At 39.9% G+C, this 22,892-nt stretch overlaps 1 protein-coding gene across 1 annotated transcript in view; it reads right to left on the bottom strand.

Moving 5' to 3' along the window:
* Nucleotides 1-15,470: 15,470 nt before the first annotated feature.
* The window catches only part of LOC148141894 (phosphatidylinositol-3,5-bisphosphate 3-phosphatase MTMR4-like), a 62,646-nt gene continuing 55,224 nt past the window's right edge, over nt 15,471-22,892 (bottom strand). The window contains 2 exon segments of the mRNA XM_087977127.1: nt 15,471-15,999; nt 18,433-18,521. Of these exon segments, the coding sequence (XP_087833253.1) occupies nt 15,822-15,999; nt 18,433-18,521 (267 nt within the window). The 3' untranslated portion in view covers nt 15,471-15,821.

The raw sequence follows: 22,892 nt of genomic DNA, 5'->3' as shown, positions 1-22,892 counted from the left end.
GACATGGGGAGAATGTGCAAACTCCATACAGACAGATTTGAACCCGGGTCCCTGGCACTGTGAGGTAGCAGTGCCAACCACTGAGCCATCCAGTAGAACTGTCACTAGAGTTAGTAAAATATTAACAGCAAGTAGTTTAGTAAGTAACACCAAAGGCAACAGCAATCCAAGCAGTGTGGAGGTACAGTACATTAAATAACAATTTTCATTTCCAACACTACTGTCAGACTCTAATCCAAAATAGTTCCTTTGCTGTCATTGTCTTTGATAAACTGTACAGAGATTGAAGATTAAAGCAGTAAATATATACATGTATATTTAAGGACTGAGTGGAAGAATAGAAGATATGGAATGATTTGGCTATGTTTCATGAATTTAAAAGGATTTATCAAATGGTTTTATCAAAAAAATGAAGTCAATAATCTTGCATGTGCTGTAGGATACACAGAAAATCAAGTGATTTTGGAGAAAGGCAAGCAACACTTTCAGGGAGATGAGAGATGGAGTTACAGCCTTCAATTATAGGAAAAGCTGGTTTTGAAAGAGTAGTGGTCCTCTGTGCTAATGGTTACCAACAATCCTTTCGAGATTCAGTTTTCTATTTTAACATATCTTTGTAGTCAGCAAGTCACCTAAGAATCCGCAGATCTTTCTCCTTTCCTCTGTAAACGCTCCTGGGAACTTGATGAAGTTTCCAAATATCAATATTATATCATGGTATTCAAACAGATGAAAGACTTAACAACCAAATTTTCAATGTATAACTTCAGTTACATCACACTAAATTTTTGCTATAAATTCTGTGTTAAGATTGAGCCCTCCACTATCACCTGATAAAGGAGCGACGCTCCGAAAGCTAGTGTGCTTCTAATTAAACCTGTTGGATGATAACCTGGTGTTGTGTGATTTTTAACTTTATCAATATTGTTGACTACCTTCATAAAATCTTAAAACATTGAGTCAGGGTGAATTCAACATTTCCCATTAGTCTGTGGCTGTCAGTAATTCATTGCCAATGACCGGAATCTCTGTGGTTTAAGAGAAGTCTTCATACTTTACTCTTTGCTTTCACAGCCTTGGTCCACAAGGGAATATTTTTTCGCCCCCTTTGCTTTTTATTTGAATGTCACCACTGCAGAGACTGTTGTCTTTTTGTATCATGTGAGCATCAGTGTTTAGGATTAAGATGATGCTGTTATGAAACTTGAAAGGTTCAGAAAAGATTTACAAGGACTTTGCCAGGATTGGAGGATTTGAGCTACAGAGTGAGGCTGAATAGGTTGGACTGTTTTCCCTGGAGTGTCAGAGGCTGAGGGCTAATCTTATACAGGTTTATAAAATCATGAGGGGCATGTTTTCGAAAAATAGACAAAGTATTTTCCCTGGGATGGGGCATAGATTAGATTAGATTACTTTACAGTGTGGAAACAGGCCCTTCGGCCCAACAAGTCCACACCGACCCGCTGAAGCGCAACCCACCCAGACCCATTCCCCTACATTTACCCCTTACCTAACACTACGGGCAATTTAGCATGGCCAATTCACCTGACCTGCACTTTTTTGGACTGTGGGAGGAAACCGGAGCACCCGGAGGAAACCCACGCAGACACGGGGAGAACGTGCAAACTCCAGACAGTCAGTCGCCTGAGGCGGGAATTGAACCCGGGTATCTGGCGCTGTGAGGCAGCAGTGCTAACCACTGTGCCACCGTGCCACCCACGGTTTAGGGTGAGTAGGGAAAGATTTAAAAGGGACCAAAGGGTGGTGCATGTATGGAATGAGCTGCCAGAAGTGGTGGAGGCTGGCACAATTGCAATGTTTAAAAGGCATCTGGATGGGTACATGAATAGGAAGGGTTTGGAGAGATATGGGCCAAGTGCTGGCAAAGGGGACTAGATTAATTTAGGCTATTTGGTTGGCATGGATGAGCTGGACTAATGTGTCTGTTTCCATGCTGTATATCTCTATGAATCGATGTTGCTTTAATTCCAGATTACATCTTAGACGTTATCCAGTATTTACCATTTGTTTTAAAATGCTTAGTGCTTTCACGAACAGATTATTTTCAGTTAATTTAAAAAAATCTGAAGGTGGTTTCTTTTAGTCTGGGTAGCAGTACAAAAGAGAAGTAGTTGAACGTTAGGTAACTGATTCAACATGTTTATACTCCGGGGGAAACTGATGGCATAGTTAGGTATTTCTCCCATCAAAGTCGTAATAAGTTTGAAATTAACTTGAGGTGGCAGTTGGTGCACATGGCTGACATTATCTACAAACAAAACTGCAAGGCTCGTTTGACATCTTCCAAATCCACAAGCACTACCATTTAGAAGGACAAGAGCTGCAACTTCCTCTCCAAGCCACTTACCATCCTGTCTTGGAAATATCACCATTCCTTCGATGTTGCTGGGTCAAAATCCTTAAACTCCCTCCCTAATGGCATTGTGGTAATCCCTATACTGCACTGATTGCAGGTATTCAACAAGGCAGAATATCACCTTCTCAGAGCCAATTAAGGCTGCACAATAAATGCTAACCCAGCCAGAATCATTCCAAGTCTCCCCAGTATAAGTAGATCACATTGGGAGCAATGGATAAGGTTGGATGAAGTGCAGGTGAATCTCTGTCCGATCTGGAGGCGATAGGGGAGGTGTTTGGGGCAGGTGTTGCACCTCTTGCAGTTGCAGGTGTAGTGGAGAGTTTAGAGTTGACTAGGGAATCATGGACTGAACATTCCCTGTGGAAAGCAGACAGGGATGGGGGAAGGAAATATCATTTTTGGTGGTGGGGCCTGAATGCAGGTGGCAAAAATGTCGGAGGATAACCCATTGTATTTGAAGCTTGGTGGGGTGGTGAGGGCTAAGGGGACTCTATCTTTATTGTTGTTAGGGTGAGGGCTTTGAGGACAGAAGTGCAGAAAATAGAAAGGTGTTTGAGGACATCCTTAATTACTGAGATGGGGAAACTAAAGGAGGAGGATATCTTGGATGCCCTGGAGTGGAATGTCTCATCCTAGGAGCAGATGTGGCAGAGGTAGAGGAATTGGGAACATGGGATAGCATTTTTGCAGGAGGGTAGATGAGAGGGGCTGTAGTTGAGGTAATTGTGAGAGTTAGAGGGTTTGAAATGGATATCAGTGGTGAGTTGGTTTCCAGAGATGGAAGCAGAAGGAGGTGTCACAAATGGTTCAGGTGAATTTGAGGACAGGGTGGAAGGTGTTGGCAAAGTTGATGAACTGCTCAAGCTCCTCACAGGAGCAAGAGGCAGCACCGATGCAGACACTGATATCGCGGAGGAAGTAGTGAGGGACTGTGCCAGTGCAGTTGTGGAAGAGGGTCTGTTCCACAAATTCTACGTAAAGGCAGACATAGCTTGGGCCCATGCGAGTGCCCATGGCTACCCCCTTGGTTTGTTGGAAATGGGGGGGATCAAAGGAAAAATTGTTGAGGGTGAGGACCAGTTCTGCCAAGCGAATGAGTAGGTCAGTGGAGGGGGATCGGTTGGGCCTACAAGAGAAGAAGTGGAGGGCTTTTAGGTCCTCCGTGTGGGGGATGCAGATGTAAAGGGTCTGTACGTTCATGGTGAAGATGAGGTGCTGGGGACCGGGAAGTGAAAGTCTTGGAAGAGGTGGAGGACATGGGTTGTGACTCAAATGTAGGTGGGGAGTTCCTGGACCAAAGGGGAAAGAACGGAGTCAAGGTAAGTTGCTGATTTAGAACACAGTGGAATACAGTCTCAATTGCCACATTGAAGTTTACCATAGTTGTGAAAATGTGAAGAGGGTTGTTGAATGTGGTATGTAAGCTCTCAATAGGAATAATTCTTTCTCAGCTTTGTAGTTTCACTTTAATCAACCAAGCAATGAAGTGCACGACGGTTTAAAAACAAGTTAACATAACACATCAGAGGTCTGCATTGAGAGGTCTGCACTGCCCTGAGCAATGTTTCTGATGCCTTCTGATACTTTTATTCTATCCTTGAACTTTTAAACCAATGGTCCTTTTCTTTTTAAAAGAATGAATATTTCAAATTTTGTCAAGTGACATCAGCATAGAGTGAAAAAAGGTTCGTTATGGTGTGGGTTGGAGTCATTGTCTGTTCATGCTCTGTCCCATCGTTGGCAAGGTTGGGCATAACATACAACAGTTCCCCAGAAATGCGACCCTGTAGCATGGATGCGTGTTTTCCCACTTCTACATTACCCTTCCTGCATAACTTCAGAGTTTACAATTCAGTCTTGAATTAAGGTTTTAAAAATGATGTCCATGACCATGAGAAACCAAACTGAATTGTTCTTACATTTTTATGTTCAGCTGCTCCTCTTATTTTCAGCATTTTTGATTTCGGATTTTGTAGCTGCAACAACAAAAACAATATGGAATTGGCACCGTAGTAAGTCATGAATGCTTATGAATCAGGATATTATGGAAGACACGAGGCACAGCAAATGCTATGGGTCCTCACAATGTCTTAGCTGCAGTGGTGAAGAGATTTTCTCTCTACCCTCTCCCCACCCCCCCGCCAAAGGTGGTTTCATCCATATTTAAACATTCCAGTACAGCTTTAAAACTGGCATTTACCAGACAATGTGAAATATTGCTCAGATATGGACTGGTCAGAAAATATCTAATCCAGCTAATTACTCCTTCAGTTGTCTACTCTCAATCATGAACAGAGTGATAGAAGGTGTTATTGACAGTGATATAAAGCAGAACTTATGCAGTATAACACCCTGCTCACCAGCACAGCTGGATTCTGCCAAAGCTGCTCCACCCCAGAACACACAAAAGTCTTGGACAAACATGGAGAGAAGAATAGAATTACAAAGGTGAGTGATTGCTCTTGACATCAAGGCAGCACTGGAATGAACACGGCACCAAGTCATAGCAAAACTGAAACCTGTGGGAATCAGGAGGGAAATTCTTCACTCCATTGATTGGAACCATATTGTGCACAAAAGAAAATGACTGTGGTTGAGGCTGAGGATGGTCTATTACCTCAACACCAGGACTTCACTCCAGAAGGTCCTCAGGGTAATGCTCTAACTATCTTTCATCTTTTGTTGCTGCAGCACTGGCCTTCCTTACATTATTTCAGAATAGGAATGATCACTGATGAATGTGCAATGGTCAATACCTAAATTCTAAAACCACCTAGATGAGTAATGCTCCAACAACACTTGAGTAGCTTGAACCAGACTATAACAAATGTCAGCTCTGGCTAAATTGGCAGCACATTCTCGAGTTGCAATATTCAAACCCTATTCCAGCTTTTGAACACAACATCAAGGCTAACACTCCAGTGCAACAAAAACAGAATGCTGTGCATACTGAAGGAGCAGGTTTTCTGACGAGATATTAAGCCAAGGTACCACCTTCTCCTGGCTGTTCGGTGGATTTAAAAGATTCCCTGGCTTTACTCTGTAGAGCAGCGGGGACTTATCTCCAGTGTCCTGACCAGTACTTATCCTTCAATCATAAAAACTGCTTGCCATTATCACACTGCGGGCTGTGGAAGCTTGCTGTACTTGTTGTTTGCCAGTTAACAACACTGACTATGCTTCAATACACATTTCATAAAACCATAAGTCAGGGGTCATGAGGACGGCAATGGTCACAGTCATGGAAGATGCCATTTATGATTAGTGTATGTACTGCTCAGAAAAAGGATACAACCAATCCAGCTAGCTACTGCCTCAGGAGTCTACTCCCAATCATGAACAGAGTGATAGAAGGTGTTGCTAACATTGATATCAAGCAGCACTTATTCAGCAACACCCTTCTCATCAATTCAGCTGAGTTCTGCCGGAGCTGCTCCACCCCAGACCACACCAAAGCCTTGCACAAACATGGAGAGAAGAGCAGAATTATAAAGATGAGGTGAGTGATTGCTCTTGACATCAAAAGGCAGAACTGGAATGACCATTGCACCAAGAAGTCCTAGCAAAACTGAAAATAACAGGAATCAGGAGGGAAATTCATTTATAAATGTCTCTTCAGTACAATGGCAATGAGGAAACCAGATTGGAAAGATTGAAACATGGAGTTCTGGGAAAGAAAGATAATATACACATGAACTTTCGGAAGGAAAGGGTGGCTGAAGATAAGATGACAGTTTGCAAGGCCAAAGTGATTTAATTTTGAAGACATAGCTGATAATGGCAGATTCTAAGTGGTGAACTTGAATAATGTAGATAAGATGAGTAAGAATAATCATAAATAAGAGAACAGGGCAAAAGAATGCATCTCAGGGAAAAGCGATAGTGAGACAGAATATGGAATACAAATTGCAAAGGTCGAGGAAACTAGATAGCCATCAGGAAACAAGTCCCAAACAAAAATTCAGTTGTGAGCACTTAAAATAAACTAGGTCAGAATATCACAAATACAGAACTAATACAGGGATTTTAAAAAGTAGGGAATAGTTCAGGATGTTCGACTGGTCAACACTGCTCTCGTAATATTAAGACTTCCACTGATATATTACTCGAATATACATTTTGAATTGAACAATGCCTTCTCTGAATGATCTGATAATTCCATTTTCCTCAGCATTAAACTCCCACTTCAGAGTTGTTTGGGTAAAGCAATCTTTTTATGTCAGAAAAAAAACAATGAATTCTCCAGAGTGGACTGAAGTGAGAGTGGCAAGTGATAAATGAGAGAGATGTTTGACTTGCAAACGGATAGCGAGCCTTTGAAGTCTTAATTAACTTTAGGCCAGTTGCAAACTTTACACACTCACACCTATGTTGAAATGGAAGAATCTATAGGAAATTAACCAGGAGAACTCCAACTCTGTTGCACAATGGAAAACCATTATTCCTTGGAAATTTAGGCAATTAAGGAGTGACTATTTCTGAGGTCACAAGAACTTAAACCCTTGCACTGCTAAAGAAATCTCACAACAACCAAACAGTAATACATATCACTTTCAAACCAGCTTCTTGCATCCCTAATCTGGCAGATTTAATGTTTTACAAACAAACACAAAGTACGTACTCTAAATGCAGCCTGAAATTGTGGTATATTGAATAAACTAAACAACTAATTTAATCACTAACCCACAATACATTATGTTTATTGAAGAACTCTTCTGGCACATTCCATGATTGAGCAGATTTTACAGCAGCATGAGGCTCTACTGCTGAGATTTTAGTGCGACTTTAGGAACACAAAAGATGACCACATGACCAAGATCATTTTACTCTATGTTAAATATTGCATCATGTATCTTTGGTCAAATAGATGTCAGTTAAAAGGTAAAAAAAAAAGTTTTGCATTTATGCATAGTATTTCACAACATATTTCAAAATATTTTGCAGCCAATCAAGTGCTTTTGAAGTGCACCAACTAATTTTTGTACAGCAAGCTTCCATAAACAGTAATACCACAAGAACTACAACACCTGCTTTTGTGATGTCAACTGAGGGAATGTCAATTGGCCAGAGCTTCTCTTTGAAACAGCATCATAAATTCTTCTTCATTCAACTGAAATTACAAATGGGCCCTCTGTTTAATGTCTTAACCTAACAAACAGTGCAGTATACTCTCTTCATCTTTGTCCTCAACTCCTGAAGTGGAATACAAACTCACAACCTTCTGATGTAAAAGAGATTGCTACATGATTAACACTTTAGGTGAATGGGGATTGAGTGCATGTTTTATTTATGAGAGTCAATTTCAGTTTAAGATTATGAGCATTATTAAGTTCCTTTAACAGAGCTTTGGCAGAAAAATAGATTAGAAATTTTGACTCCAATTGTCAGATTAATCTGGCTAAATGTTGTTTATACACTATAACCCAATTAGAAAAGAGAAGCATCTTTGTTGGAACAAATGGGTCTAGACTCGAGTCCTCTTTATTGAAATACTACAAGCACCATGTGCATACAGATCACTCCAAGAAGGATGCCAAGTCTTAGTGGGGGTGGGGTGTTAAAAGGTTTCTTTCTTAAAGAGTGTTTATGAAGAAGAGGGTGAACTATACCTTTTAAGAGAATTAAAAGCTAGCTGTGACAGCACCAAGTGTTCTCAATAAGACACAATGTAACATGTGCTCCAGCTACTGGGGTAGCTGGTTACCTGGAAATGACAAAAACAGATTCAAATTAGGCCAGTTTAAATTATTCCCTGAAAAATACCAATTTGCAATCAAGTTTGAATTGAGTATATTGACAATCTTAAAAGTCAACGACATAATCCGATGCTCTGGGGTATAAGACTGGGGAAAAAATTGAACAGTTGGGAGGAGAACTGCCAAGCCGCAGCATGTGAAAGACTGCCTGAAAAATAGCTCTCTTAAAAGTACCTTTTTCGATCAGTAACCTGTGAAGCAGAATTCCTGAGAGAAAAAACGACGAAACAGGAAGATCCAAATAGAAGAACCAAAAGTGCCTGGTTTTGAGATAAGAGGTGTTGTTTTGTAAATCTTAATTGGAAGTTTTATCGGACTAGTATTATAGAAGGGAAGATAAAAGGTAGGTTAGGGTAAGGACTTGCACATAGTGGTTAGTTAATTATTCTCTGTTATACTTTAAGAAATAAAGTTGTGAAATTTTACTTTAAATAGTTCTTGGCCACTTGGATTTTTACAGATTACTGCATGGGATAAATCTTTTCTGCGTTGCTGGTTTTAAATTAAGCAGAAGAGCTTACTCCATGACGTAACAAGAGGACAAATCACTCATTTTCCTATTTTCTTGTAATTAGCCTTATGACTTGATGAACTTTGATGGCAAGGCTGTTTTTATCCTCACCGAAAACAATGGGCTGGACTTTGGATGCTGCAAACTCGGTTTAAAGAGTGAGTTGATACCTGTAAGTGACAGTACTCAAAATATACAGGGGCAGTCATCAAATCTGCACTCAAATGACTTCAAATTGCCTGGACAAAAGCTAAACACATTGGAACTGGTCAGAGAATGGCTTTCTCCTGAAATTGATTGGAGATAATGCTGAAGTCCGATCACATGGTGGTTCTCTCCTGTGTGTTCAATAAATAGATTGAACAGGGAAAACAAATGATGATAAATGGCTGGAGGATCAGTGTGCAGGGGACATAATTTGTGTTGTACTCATTTCACTGATTTCTTTTGATTTCACTCCAAGATAGATGAGTTCTGATTTTAAGACTTCACACACTTGTACTAGATTCCAAATTGGAGAAAAAAGTTTGTTTATGTCCACTCTGTTGAGATTTAACTGCAATTACATTGGCATTCCTTGTCTTGATGGCTAAGTGTCACTGAAACATTGGGAGCAGAATCATATTGCCTTTGGCTGGAGCAGTAAGATGATCTTGAGTCAGAAATCTAAATGAAAAGGTGGTTTTTGGTTTTCCTTACCTATGACAAACAAAGTTCCACTTCCGATCATCCTTACAAAGTAGAAAGAGTGAAAGCGATGACGCAAACATTTCATCAGGAGTACTTTCTGCTCAAGGAGAACACATTTTTAAGAAGCTTGTTGATCTATTTTCCTAATGCTACAATTTCCACACATTGTATACAGTATTTCTTGGAGAACTTAAGTTTTGAAAGACAATGGAAAATTGATTTATTTCAAGTTTTGTGAAAATATTTGGAGCAGTTATTTTTTTTTAAATTGGAAGCTCACTGCGGACTTAGATTTTTATTTTTAAAAAATTCCCTGTAAATCACATGAGTTTGGTAAGTGCTTGTTTTTCTGCACATCCCTACTGGGACTGTTTTTGAATAGTGACAGGTTTTAAGAGGTTCTTATTTATATGATTCAATAAGAGAGCCTGCTAAAAACAAGCTAAGTTAGAGAGAAGCCTAAGGACAAACAAAGTTGGAGGAAAGCCTGTTAAGTTTGAGGAACGTTTGCTAAAGAAAAGCTGATCTGGGACTAAGTTTACCAAGAACCATCTGTCAATATAATATCTCGCATTTTCAAGAAGTAAACACTCTTGTTGAGTTCAGAATGAACCCTATTTGTTCTTTCAAAAGAAAGATTGCAAGAACACCATGATATATTACCTGAGCAGTGTCTGTGAGACTTCAGATACAACTGTGCATGACGAGTGACTTGACTACACTTGTCTGAACATCAAAGCATCAGGCTATGGTACATCCTACACTTTTATCCTTTTGCCTGAGAATATTTTGTTTTTGCCAATCTCTGCAAAGAAATAGGTTTTCTTTTCCAGAAGAGGCACATTTGTGTTTTAGGGATATTTGAAGGGATAAGCATTTATATTTTTAAATTACTGACCGTGTATGTTAGGATTTATTGCACCTCAGTTGACTAAGTTTTACTTTGATTATATGATACTTTCCCAGCCGAGAACCAGGGGTCACATTCTCAGGGAATTTTGATTCAGATTAATCTAAATTAATTGTCACTTGTACCTGAGGAAACATTTCTTCATTCAAAGGGTAGTGAACCTCTGGAATTCTCTACTTTAGAAGGCTGTGGAGGCCAAGTCACAGAATATATTCAAAAAGGATATTCATATGTTTTCAGATTTTGACGGCATAAGGAGGTATGGGGAGAAAGTGGGAATATGGCATTGAGACAAATGATCCATCAAGATCATGATGTCTGCTCCGCCATTCACTGAATGTCTGCTCCGCCAAGGACTGAATGACCGACTCCTCATAAAACATAGAAACACACAAATTGTGCCTAAACCAATAATTTTGTTTATTAAGAATCCTAGTTGATTAATCTGCAACTGAAAAAAAAGTATCTTTAATATTGTGACCATATGCAATAGTCAGATTAGAGTGACAGTGCACACTTCCACCCGCAGTTATAACAAAAAGGAAATTAGGGAAAGCTGGTCCTTAACAGTCGTACTCCGATCTGCAATTCCAGATGAGGGAGGTGAGGGCCGGCAGTGAGGTGGGCTCTCCAAATGTTATGAAGGATAAATCTGACCTGCTCGACATGCCCCAGATCAACAAATCTGAGTAATTTCACTCTTTAGGTACTTCATACATATTTATATTTTACTGCCTCCTCTCAAACATTCCTCAACTGCTCCTCACAAATGGTTGCTCTCCACAAACTCACCTACTCACCTTGAGAAAGACAGAAAGAACAGGAGCATGTTGAAGTACCAGTCCAATGCCATTCATTCAAAATTTTCCCTTATCCCATCACCTGACCCCTTCCATTACATCACTCACCTCAGACTCTTATTTCCTCCTATCAAGATAGCACTTAAATTAGTGAAAGGCAGAGTTTAATGGTTGGTTGGAAGATATTTTAGAAAGTTGGTTTCCAGTACATGCACTTTTTCAGCACAGGTGACAGCTGCCTGTAGATTCACTGGTAAATCGACCTACTGTCTTGAGGATGCAGCTCCCATCCATAATGAAAGCCTGAGGAGGTGGCACATCTGGAATAGTAGATGAGCTTCTGCCTGAAGACATTCTGTTGTGGTCTTGACTACTCCCAGCTGCATCTTGCTATTCTCTATTCCCTGTAGAGTTAAATGCAGTTGAGAAGGCAGGTAGATGGTGCTTCTGTTGATGCTGCAACTGAGTAATGTAGCTGCAGTGGAAAAGGTGGACAGTGGAGGCTGCAAAGGCTGCTTTTGTGCTGTTATGAAGGTTTTCAGCATAGTGCAGCTGAAGCTTGGTGGAAAGTTTGTAAAATTCCTCCCGAGAAATGGCAATCTCCACATATGTAGTATTAGCATTCTTTAACAGTGTTTTACACTACTGCCTCTGAGACTGGCCACAACTAATAGAATGTGGGGAAATAGATGGTGACATCTTGAAAATGCCCATATTATAGAGGAGGTGGTTGGTGCTAGATGTCTTGAAACATAAGGGTGGATAGGTCCCCAGGACCTTATTAGGTGTACCCTAGAACTCTGTGGAAAGCTAGGGAAGTGATTGCTGAGCCCCTTCTGAGATATTTGTATCATTGATAGTCACAGGTGAGGTGCCGGAAGACTGGAGGTTGGCTAACGTGGTGCCACTATTTAAGATAGGTTATAAGGAAAAGCCAGGGAACTATAGACCAGTGAGCCTGACATCGGTGATGGGCAAGTTATTGGAGAGAATCCTTCGGGACAGTATTTGCATGTATTTGGAAAGGAAAGGACAGGACTGATTGGGGTAGTCAACATGGCTTTGTGGATGGGAAATCATGTCTCACTAACTTGACTTTTTTTGAAGTAACGAAGATTGATGAAGGCAGAGTTGTGGATGTGATCTACATGGACTTCAGTAAGGCATTTGATAGGGTTCCTAATGGTATACTGGTTAACAGGTTAGATCACAGAATAAAGGGAGAACTAGCCATTTGGATACAAAACTGGCTCAAAGGCAGAAGACAGAGGGTGATAATGGAAGGTTGCTTTTCAGACTGGAAACCTGTGATCAGTGGTGTGCCACGAGGATCGGTGCTGGGTCCACTGCTTTCGTTGTATATAAATGATTTGGATATAGGAGGTATAGTTAGTAAATTTACAGATGATACCAAAATTGGAGGTGCAGTGGACAGCAAAGAAGGTTACCTCAGATTACAATGAGATCTTGATCAGATGGGCCAAGGAGTGGCAGATGGTGTTTAATTTAGATACATGTGAGGTGCTGCATTTTGGAAAGGCAAATCAGGGCAGGACTTATACACTTAATGGTAAGGTCCTAGGGAGTGTTGCTGAAAAAAAAAGAGACCTTGGAGTGCAGTTTCATAGATCCTTGAAAGTGGAGTCGCAGGTAGATAGGTTAGTGAAGGTGTTTGGTATGGTTTCTTCTATTGGTGAGAGCACTGAGTATAGGAGTTGGGAGGTCATGTTGCAGTTGTACAGGACATTGGTTAGGCCACTTTTGGAATCCTGTGTGCAATTCTGGTCTCCCTCCTAATGGAAGGATGTTGTGAAACTTGAAAGGGTTCTTAAAATATTTATAAGGAAGTTGCCAGTATTGGAGGGTTTGAGCCATAGGGAGAGGCTGAGGCTGTCTTCCCTGGAGTGTCGGAGGGTGAGGGGTGACCTTATAGTGGTTTATAAAATCATGAGGGGCATAGATAAGGATAATAGACAAGATCCTTTCCCGAGGCTGCGTGGGTCCAGAATTAGAGGGCATAGGTTTAGGATGAGGGGGGAAAAGATTTAAAAGGGATCTAAGGGACAACTTTTTGATGCAGAGGGCAGTGCGTGTATGGAATGAGCTGCCAGAGGAAGTAGTGGAGAGTGCTACAATTACATTTAAGAGGCATCTGGATGGGTATATCAATAGGAAGGGTTTAAAGGATCAAACGTCAGCAAACAGGCCTGGATTAATTTAGAATATCTGGTCGGCATGGACGAGTTGGACCGAAAAGTCGGTTTCTGTGCGGTACATGTGTATGACTTTACCTACAACTGTTGAGTACAAACAATTAACCCTTACAACCTGTTAGATACACTGGAGGAAGTCCCTTCTACTGTACTCTCATCTTCTCCAACTTGCTATTTGGAGTTGTAAGGATAGACTGATCCAGTTGGGAAAGGGAAGCTATTCACCAAAATCATTCAACTGCCCATTTAACAAATTTCTGTTACACAGGTTTCCAATTTCACTCCCTAACAGTTCCTGGAAAGAATAAAGGAAGCAGTAGCATGTTGGAAAATCAGACCAACGGCATTTTTTCAATTTTTCCAGCCCATTGGTCATGGCTTGTTCTTAGAAAGTCAACTATGCGGGCAAAGGACAACTCCCTCCATGAATTTCCAGTGTGTCCAAGTGTTAACTAAAACTACGCCCTACCTCCAGGTTGAAAAAGTCTGATCTCTTCAGTGCACGCTCAATAACAAATATATGTTTACGGTGACAAAACACAAGACGTGCTTTGTCAGTTTTGTTTTAGTTTTATTACAAACTTTATATTCTTCAAATCAACTTGTTATTACACAACTCTGAAGCAGGTGGGACTTGAACCTGGGATTCCTGGCTCAGAGGTAGGTACACCACCTCTGCACCACAAAGGCCGCCCATTACAAGTTTTATGACACCTCCAACTGCATTGAGTCAACTCTCAATGCCTAATCAATGAATAGAAAATGAGAGAATTCAATCTGCCACAGACATTTATTATCAGCAGCAAGATTCCTTCCTAGCCAGTTTAATCCGAGCCTGTGAAATTCATCAAATTTGGGAAATGGAAAGAAATAAATGCAGTCTGTTAAACAATTAGCAAGGATTACCATTTAAGGTCTGGAAAAGAAAGTAAAATAAATTGTTCAAGGACTCTCGTCAGTCCGATGAAGACTCCCAAAATACTTCCATTTCAATGTGGGCTAACAAAGGTGTCAATCATAAATCCTCAAACAATGAGTAGTGTTTCAAAAATGTGCTTTTAAAATCATTGTTATGCCTATCAATTTCTGAGAATGTGGAAGTAAACAATTTTGTAGATCTGCAGATTACCAGGCTTGCAAAGTTCCTTACATGAAGTCATCCTGTTGCGATAGTCCATGGTGAACCATGTGCAGACCACCACAACATTCATCTCCAGCATAAGGTTGTCCTCATGCCACTTCAGGCCATAGCCAAAAGTTACACACTTCAGTGTGACAGAAAAGCTTCTCTATCCTGGACCCTGCAAATGCATCACAAGGAAGGAAAGGAAAACGAGAACAGAGGCCCATTAAAGGAAAGCTCGGAGAAGTGATAGGTAGGATAAGAAAACAGACTCATCATCTTCTTCAGTCAAACTCCTATAATCGCATATTTTAACTTACTTGAGATGTATAGTTGGATCTGTCCATGTAGAATTTACATATTATAGAAGAGTCATTCATGAAAATGCTGGGCTAAATATTTTCATCCAGACAGTCATCAACCGTAATTAATACCAGGTAAAGGCATTGAAATAGACAGCATAAGTGGACAGAAAACAATTATATGAAGGCTTGGAGAGACAGAGGTATGATGAAAACACAATAGATAGTGTAGCTGGTCTGTGAAATAGAAAGGGACAAGCTTTTAAGGTCTAATGGCTTTTTCCTGTTCGTAATTATTTTTGGTAAGGAAAAGGGGAGAAAGAGAGAAAGAAAATTGCAAGATTTAAACTGAAGGAGGACATCTTGGCTAACGAGAGTGATAATACTGTGGAATCCTCCCACTAACAAACCTGCCCCTCCCTGACATCATACAGATTACACACATACATTCCCATTTTCCATCAAAAGTTTAAAAAGATTAGGTGAAAACAAATTAGAGAATTGTTTTTCAGAAGCATATTTCTGAATCAACATCATACGTATCTCAGGAGAATTCAAGAAATAAAATTTAAGTTGCCTGCGTGAATTAAACAAGCAATTCCTACAGTTCCTCAAACATTCTCTTTACAACCACTAATGTAGGTTGCAAAGTAGTTAGAATTAAGAGGCCCTATAGCTTGCATTGTACAAATAGATTTTACACAATTCTACTGCTATCACATTCTTTACTGAGGCACAGAAACTGCTCATTCTTGTAATGGCTGGTCAAGCAATTGAGAGACAGGTCACCACATAGTCTCCATTTTATATCTCAGAAGCTCTTTACACAGGAATAGAATTTCTTTTCAAATCTAAGTAGCTCATCAGTTAGAGATGAATTTGTTTCTTTTCTATTAACATTTTGGTTATTTTCCTACTCTCTCCCCTCCTACCCTTCCCCTCCCACCCCAAAGTTCATAGTGCACAGGTCAAAAAGCTCGTTGTAGCAGCATTTTCGTATCAGTACTTTAAAATCTTTCAAACACCTCTCCGGCTGGGATTTGCTTTTTTTTGTGGAACCCAGCTAACCTTCAAGTGTCAAGTTTCCAGGATAACAGAAGCTTCACGGCACAAGTTGGGGAAGGCAGAGTGCCACTTTAACTGGATGCGGTAGCAATGGGTTTCTTCAGTTGCTGATTCATTATCTCCCGGGTGCGGCACGCTTGAATCTGATCATAGCAGGAAATACAAACCAAGACAGGATCATATAACTGTTGATCTGGAATGGGTAGTTTCAGGTGGCAGCAGTTGGCACAAAACACATTCCCACAGTTCCTAGAAATAAACATAATACATTAAGAAAATCACTGAGGGAAATGGGACTGTTAGAATTGCATTTCACACTTAAATCCTATTTTCTGCCATCTCTTGAAGATACCTACAGGGAGACGAAAGGCCTATTAATATGACATTTTTTAGCAGCGACTGAGCATAATATTAGTTTTGCCCAATACACATGTACTTTTCATCCCTGGCTAGTAATAGTCAGTAGAAGGAAGCCAGTTTATTTTTCCTTCCCAAACCAAATCTATTAGCTTTACACAAAACTAATACCAGAATCAGGCAAAGAAAAATCCCAGAGTGTAAACCAACAAAATACAATGTTAGATTCATATCCCTCAAAACAGACACAAAGCTTTTCTCCAGTAGAACAATAAAAGCAGCAATGCTATTTCAGCTGGATGGCAGACCCCATTTTTAAATTAATTTAATGTAGTGACATTTAGTGACTGTTAGTTGAGTGTTGAATTATATATTGTGTCATCAATTTTTTGGGACTGAGTAGTGGAAATTGTAGAGAGGGCTAGTGTTGAGACAATACTGAAGGGACCATCAGCACTGGTGGATCACTCAACTGCTGCTTCTCCTGATAAAACCCTTACTTAAGCTGTTTTACCTTGACTTGACTGTTGCAGCTAGCCTTCTACATTCTACCGCTCAAAACTCTACAGACTATATCCTTGCTTGTGCCAAGTCTTGCTCACTCAGCACCCAATTACTTTCAGACCTACACTGATCGCAGTTAAGCAAATAATCAATGTTAAACTTGCATCCTTGCTTTCTTGTTCTTCTATGACTTTACCTGTCCAGATCTCTAATCTCCTCCAGCCCAGCAATCTCTTAAATACCAGCATTCATGTAATTCTGACCTCTTCAAAACACTGGTTTTAGTTTCTCCACCATTGTGCCTTCAGTTGCCTCAGCCTGAAGATTTGGTATTATTTCTGAGTTTCTCTCCTTTCAGATATCCTTTAAAGCCTGTCTACTTGAACAAGCATTTGGCCATTTGCCTAATCCTACCTTGTATGGTTTGGAGTTCAATTTTGCTTCTTAAAACTTCTGAGAAGCCACATGGTATATTTATTAGATTACAGACACTAGGGCAAGTATCAGTTGTTGTTGGAGATGTATCTTACTGAGTTTGTTCCATTCCATTTACTGAATACCTTTATCATGAATACAAAGTTTACCTTCTTATGGATGACTAGACTGGTCGTGATACCTTGCCCATTAAAAAAGCCTGGCTATACTTACCTGCCCTAACCAAACTGGTGATGTAAGGTCAACCACTTTACCAGATCATCCTCTGGCCCTTTGAACATTTTGTATTCTTTTAACCTCATTGCCTTAATTTAAAATCCCCACAATCTACAGGCCCAAACTTACTTCAAATTTCTCACTAAGGCAGCTTAATTGCTTTCCACTTTCGGTCTCTACAATGAGTGACTCAATCCTCAGTAAATTAAATCTCCAGGCTATTCCATTTCCCCTTTAGTTTCATTGATCTCCTGAAAGCCCTTAACCGTTTCCTCGATGTAAATTCTCAAATCACAGCCACTCCTCCGCTGTAGACTAATTTTCATCACTTCAAGTTCATCGCTCCCAGACTTCAACATATCTAGTATGGGCATATAATACTGTGCTTACAAGAGCAGCCTGGCATTCTGCAGTGAGTAACTCACCTGCTAACTCCCCAGAGCTTGTCCATTAAATAAATACAGTGCACGAGCAGAAGTGTGACTGAACACTGTACTTGCCTAAAAACGTATGACTCTAATGGCACTTTAGAAGCCTAACAAAATCCAGAACAAGGCAGCCTGCTTAATCAGTACCCTATTGTACAAGGAGGCAATGTTGTAATGGTGATGCAACTGGACTAGTAAGCCAAAGACCCAGACCAGTGCTCTGGGGACACAAGACCGAAGTTCATGATGGCAGACGATGAAATCTGAATTCAATAAGAATCTGGAATTAACCCTTATTAATTGTCATAAATATCCACCTGGTTCACTAATGTCCTTTAGGAAAAGAAATTGGTTGCCCTTACCTGGTCTGGCCTACATGAGGCTCCAGATCCACAGCAATGTGGCTGACTCTTAACATCCTTATGAAATAACCTCACAAGTAACTCAGATGGGTGGGCATAAATGCTGGCCTTGCCAACATCATCCAGATCCCAATAATGAAAATACAAAAATAAACAATGAAGAATAATTCTCACTTAAGCTTTCACTCCCCCCACAACAACACTGTGCATTATGTACAAGCTAAACTACAGCAACTAGTCAAACCTACTCTGACAATAAACCCCAAATCGCTAACCTCCAGCACGCAGAAGGTGATATAGTGAATGTAAGTACCAAGCCAAATCACTTTCAGGCTTTTCCAAACATTTCTTAGTATGGACGCCAAATCTTTGTATCTTACCTGCAATGGTGTCTCCTTTTGGCTAACCAGAATTCTGAGTCACAGTTAAAACAGTGCGATGCCATATGGTCAGGGACCCATCGTGTCACCTGCAATAAATAAATCAACTTGAAAAAAAATCTTCTAAGATGTACACAAACATCCAATAACCAATATCCATGTCAACCACTGTTAACATATATTAAACTACAGATTTTGGAAAATTTTCTATATTTTGTTAGACTATAACTGTGCTTAAGAACTGAAGACATGACCTGTTAGCAAGAGAGGTTAGCACTGAAAGAAAAACTGACAATTCCTCATCTTTTTGCAAATGAACTGGATTGGTTTTTTTGGACCAACACATACCCATCTATACTTGATTTTGTTGCCTTTCCTGGAAACTTATGCCACACAATTATTACAGATGTATTTAGATTTTCCTAAGCTTAATCTTGAATTTTTGTAAACAATTTCAGTAAGTAATGATCGTTACTTGGAATTGGAGAGTTCCGAATCTCAGACTGCTCCTCGTCAGGGGAATATTGTGGAGGAAGCACTAGTGGGAAACTGGGAGAGAGTTAGTGCAAGGTATCAGAGGAAAGGGAAGATTAGGTATAGGGAGCAGGCAATGGAGAGTGGAAGGAAAGTGTGGGGTAATTTAAGGAATAGAAACATGAATGCCCTGTGATCAGTCTCATCTGTGCCACCATTCAGGGAGATCATAGCTGATGTACCTCAACTCCATTTTCCCACATGATCCCTTTATTCTCTTAGCAACCAAAAATCTATCACTGTCTTGAAAAATCTCAACAACTATGCATCGACAACTTTCTGGGTGAGAGAATTTTAAAAATTTGCAATCTGCCTCAGTTTCTAACAGATGACCCTTTATTCTGAGATCGCGATCTGTACTCCTCACAGTCTAAACAGGGTAAACTTTGCTTATATTTACCTTGTAAAGTATTGTAGAAGCAAATGGCTCTGATACAGTTCCAGTTACTTACAATACGATGATGTTACAGATTAGTTTGGGAAAAATTTCGGCATCCAAAGGAATTCCACACTGGCCTTGATAGGGAGCAAATATATTCTGTTCAGCTCCTGAGGGTCTCAGTAATTATGCTGACTTGTAAATGTAGTTGACCCTTTTGCTATTAAAAGGAGACCTAAACTGTACAAAATGCTCCATGTGTGATTTTATGAAGATCCTAGATAACTCAAGTAAGGCCTTTCCTTTATATCAAAATCTTTTATTTTAAAGTCAAACATATCACATGCTTTCCAATCTGTACATTGACTGCACATTGATAATTCATACAAGGAAAACCCCATTGCTCTGAATACTTTATTTATTATTTAAATATTACCATTTTTCTTTTTTCTCCCCCAAAGGCTGATACCTTCACAATTCCCTCTACTAAATAGCGTCTGCCTTGTCTCATTTAATCGATGTTTATTTCTCTGCAGCTGCCTTGCATAGAATTACATAGGATATATGGCATAGTAACCAGCCACTCGGCACAACTAGTCTGGTGTGCCACAAGCTCCTCTCATCATCTCATAAATCTATCAGCACAGCCATCTTTTCAGTTCGCCTTCATATACTTGCCTAATTTCCCTTAAGTGCATCCTCTAAGTCTGTTTCAACATGTGTTTACTCTACTAAAACACAAGTACAGTAGACCATTCAGCCACTTGAGCCTCTTGCACCAAGGAGACCATGGTTTTCACAATGTAAAGACGTCTCTGAAGTGATCTCTCAGCCTTCTTTTTCCAAGAGAGAAGAAAACCATCCTGTTTATACTCAGGCATTTCTGGTATCATCCTCAAATGTTCTTCACACTCTCTCCCCTACCTCTATATCCTTTGTTTTAAGGCAAGTAGAACTGCATACAGTTCTCCAACTGTCATCTCAACAAGATGTGACACAGATTTATCTTTCCTACTTTTTAATTCTGCCTGTGTAGAAATAAAATCTAGCTCTTTGTTTGCTTTTGTTTATAACATTGCTAACACGATGCAATTTTTTTGTAATTGATATATTTGTACCTCAAGAACCTCCACCTAGACATGAACCAATAGTGGCACCTTGTATTGCCCACCCAAAACGTGCATCATTACATTTCACTACTAATAATTTGCCAATTATATACCCACTCTGGAATTTACTCATGTCTTCCTTAACCAACTGGAGTCCTCCTCAGGATTGTGCAACTCCCACCCAGTTTGATATCACCCATAAATTAGACAGCCGGCCTTGATCTCTACAAGGAGCCCAAGGAGGCTGGTGGCAAGACCAGGAGTAAGCAGACTAAGGCAGCCAGTGAGAATGACAGCAGGCAGCCTGAGGCAACAACAGGAGCAGGAACAGTCTGCAAGGTGACAAGAGCAGACAGCCCAGGGCAGGAGTGAGGTTCAGCCCATGTAAGGAGTGTGAGCCCCAATGGCCAGGCCCTTATGGACTGTGGTGTTGAACTGTTAACTCTGTTACTACTTTTTAGAAAAAAGGACTGTCATGTTCAACTTTTTAAACTTAAGTTTCTTCATTTTCCTGCTGTGTCCCAAGATTCTGTACCTTGGTACCCAAGAATGGTGCCATAAGTAGTGACTTGCAAAGTTATAATTCATTCTGTGTGACAATAAGCTTAAATCAGAAGATACAACACTAGAGATTCACACAAGGACCCTACAGAACTCATAACATGAGCACTTAAGTGGGAACTGCACAAAATCTAAGGACAGACTGGCTTTGGACAGTTCCTTGTACTCACTTGGGTACTTACCCAAAATAAATTATATCCTATTTCAATATCTGGCTAACTACATAACGCCCTTCCACTGACCATCCAACCAATTTCTGACCAGACTCGATTATACCCCAACTCAACTGCCTTGTCTTGATATCCACGAACCACCAGGCCACTCTCCTTAACTGAACACAACCAACCATTAACCAACCTGCTCACTCTCCAACCCACTTATTTGCCTCACCAACCTATCGATTCACTCCCTCACTAATATTAAGACCGGACTTTAAAACAGTTCATCAGTTAGTGTTGTAGGAAGGGAGCAAATGCAAATTTCATAAGACTCCTCCAACACTGCACACTTCCATGAAAGTTGGGCTGAAAGATAGTGGAAGAAATGTGCAGTAGTGTTGAGTAGGGAGAATTTTCCAATGGCAGCAGCAATCTCACCCTCAATACTGCTGCTAGAAAGATCCTGCCAATGTATTTTTAATTCCAAATCACTCAACTAAATTGTGAATAGTAATAGTCCCAAGCTTTGTTGAACATTATTGCCCATCTTCTGCCACTGTTGAATAACTATCCTTCATTCCCACTCTGTTTTTGTCTTGAATCTAGCTAGCAAGCAATCTATTGCACTATTTGTCTCAATCTTTCAATCTTATTTGTTAATTTATTATGGGACACCTCATTGGCAAGCCTTTTGAAAATTCATATTATTACATCTACTATTACCACTGTGTACTCTCTGTTATGTCTTCAAAAAACTCAAGTTGGTCAAATAAGATGGCTATTTTGAAATCCATGTTAACTATTGATGACATTCAATGCTCTCTAAAAGACCATAAGACATAGGACCTGAAATAGATGATCCAGCCCATCATGTCTGCTCCACCAATCAATGAGATCTTGGCTGATCTGAAAATCCTCAGCTCCATTTTCCAGCCTTTTCCCCATAACTTTAATTCCCTTACTAAGAACATACAAGGCTGAGATAGATTTTAGTGACTCAGTTCAGACAGCTCGCTGCAGTGAAGAATTTCACAGATTCGCTAGCCTCTGATAAAATCATTTTTCAGATGTCTTAAATGAAAGATCCCTTAATCAAATTATGACCACTGGTCCTAGATGCTTTGCACAAGGGGAAGCAATTTTTCCAGATGCACTTTGTCAAGCCCCCTAAGAATATTATATGTTTCAATAGGTCTCCATTTCTTCTTCTAAATGCCATTTGGTATAAGCCCAAGACTCATCCTGACCTCATTAGAAATTCCCTCCATAACAGGAATTGATCAACTGAATCTTCTCTAGTTTGCCTTCAAATCCAGTACGTTTGCGGAAGCTATTTTACTAAAAATATTCCATTATTTTTCCTATCACTGGTGCTCAGTTTTGCATTCCCCTTAGTCTATCTTTTTTTTATAGATATTTTTATTAGAAATTTGACATTTTTACAAGTTTACAAAAATAAACAAAACTCTCAGATATAAACATTGATATACAATTAGCTCAAATATACAATAGCCAAAATTTGACAAAAAAAAAACAAAAACAACAAAAAAAAACCGAAAAGAAAAAAAAACAAACAAACAAACCTCAACTATCTACTAATCTAACCTACAACTAACCAGGATGTATATTTAAGTCTCTTACATGCTCGGGATGTGTTAGCATCAGATATAATAAAACCCGTATTCGTGCGGGATTCCTCCCCCGAGGGGCCACGGACCA

The sequence above is a fragment of the Chiloscyllium plagiosum genome, unplaced genomic scaffold (assembly GCF_037043375.1).
Source record: "Chiloscyllium plagiosum isolate Xiang-an unplaced genomic scaffold, Cpla_swu_hap1 HiC_scaffold_31, whole genome shotgun sequence".
Lineage (NCBI taxonomy): Eukaryota > Metazoa > Chordata > Chondrichthyes > Orectolobiformes > Hemiscylliidae > Chiloscyllium > Chiloscyllium plagiosum.
The sequence above is the reverse complement of the archived record's forward strand: the minus strand, read 5'-3'. Positions and strand labels throughout refer to the sequence as shown.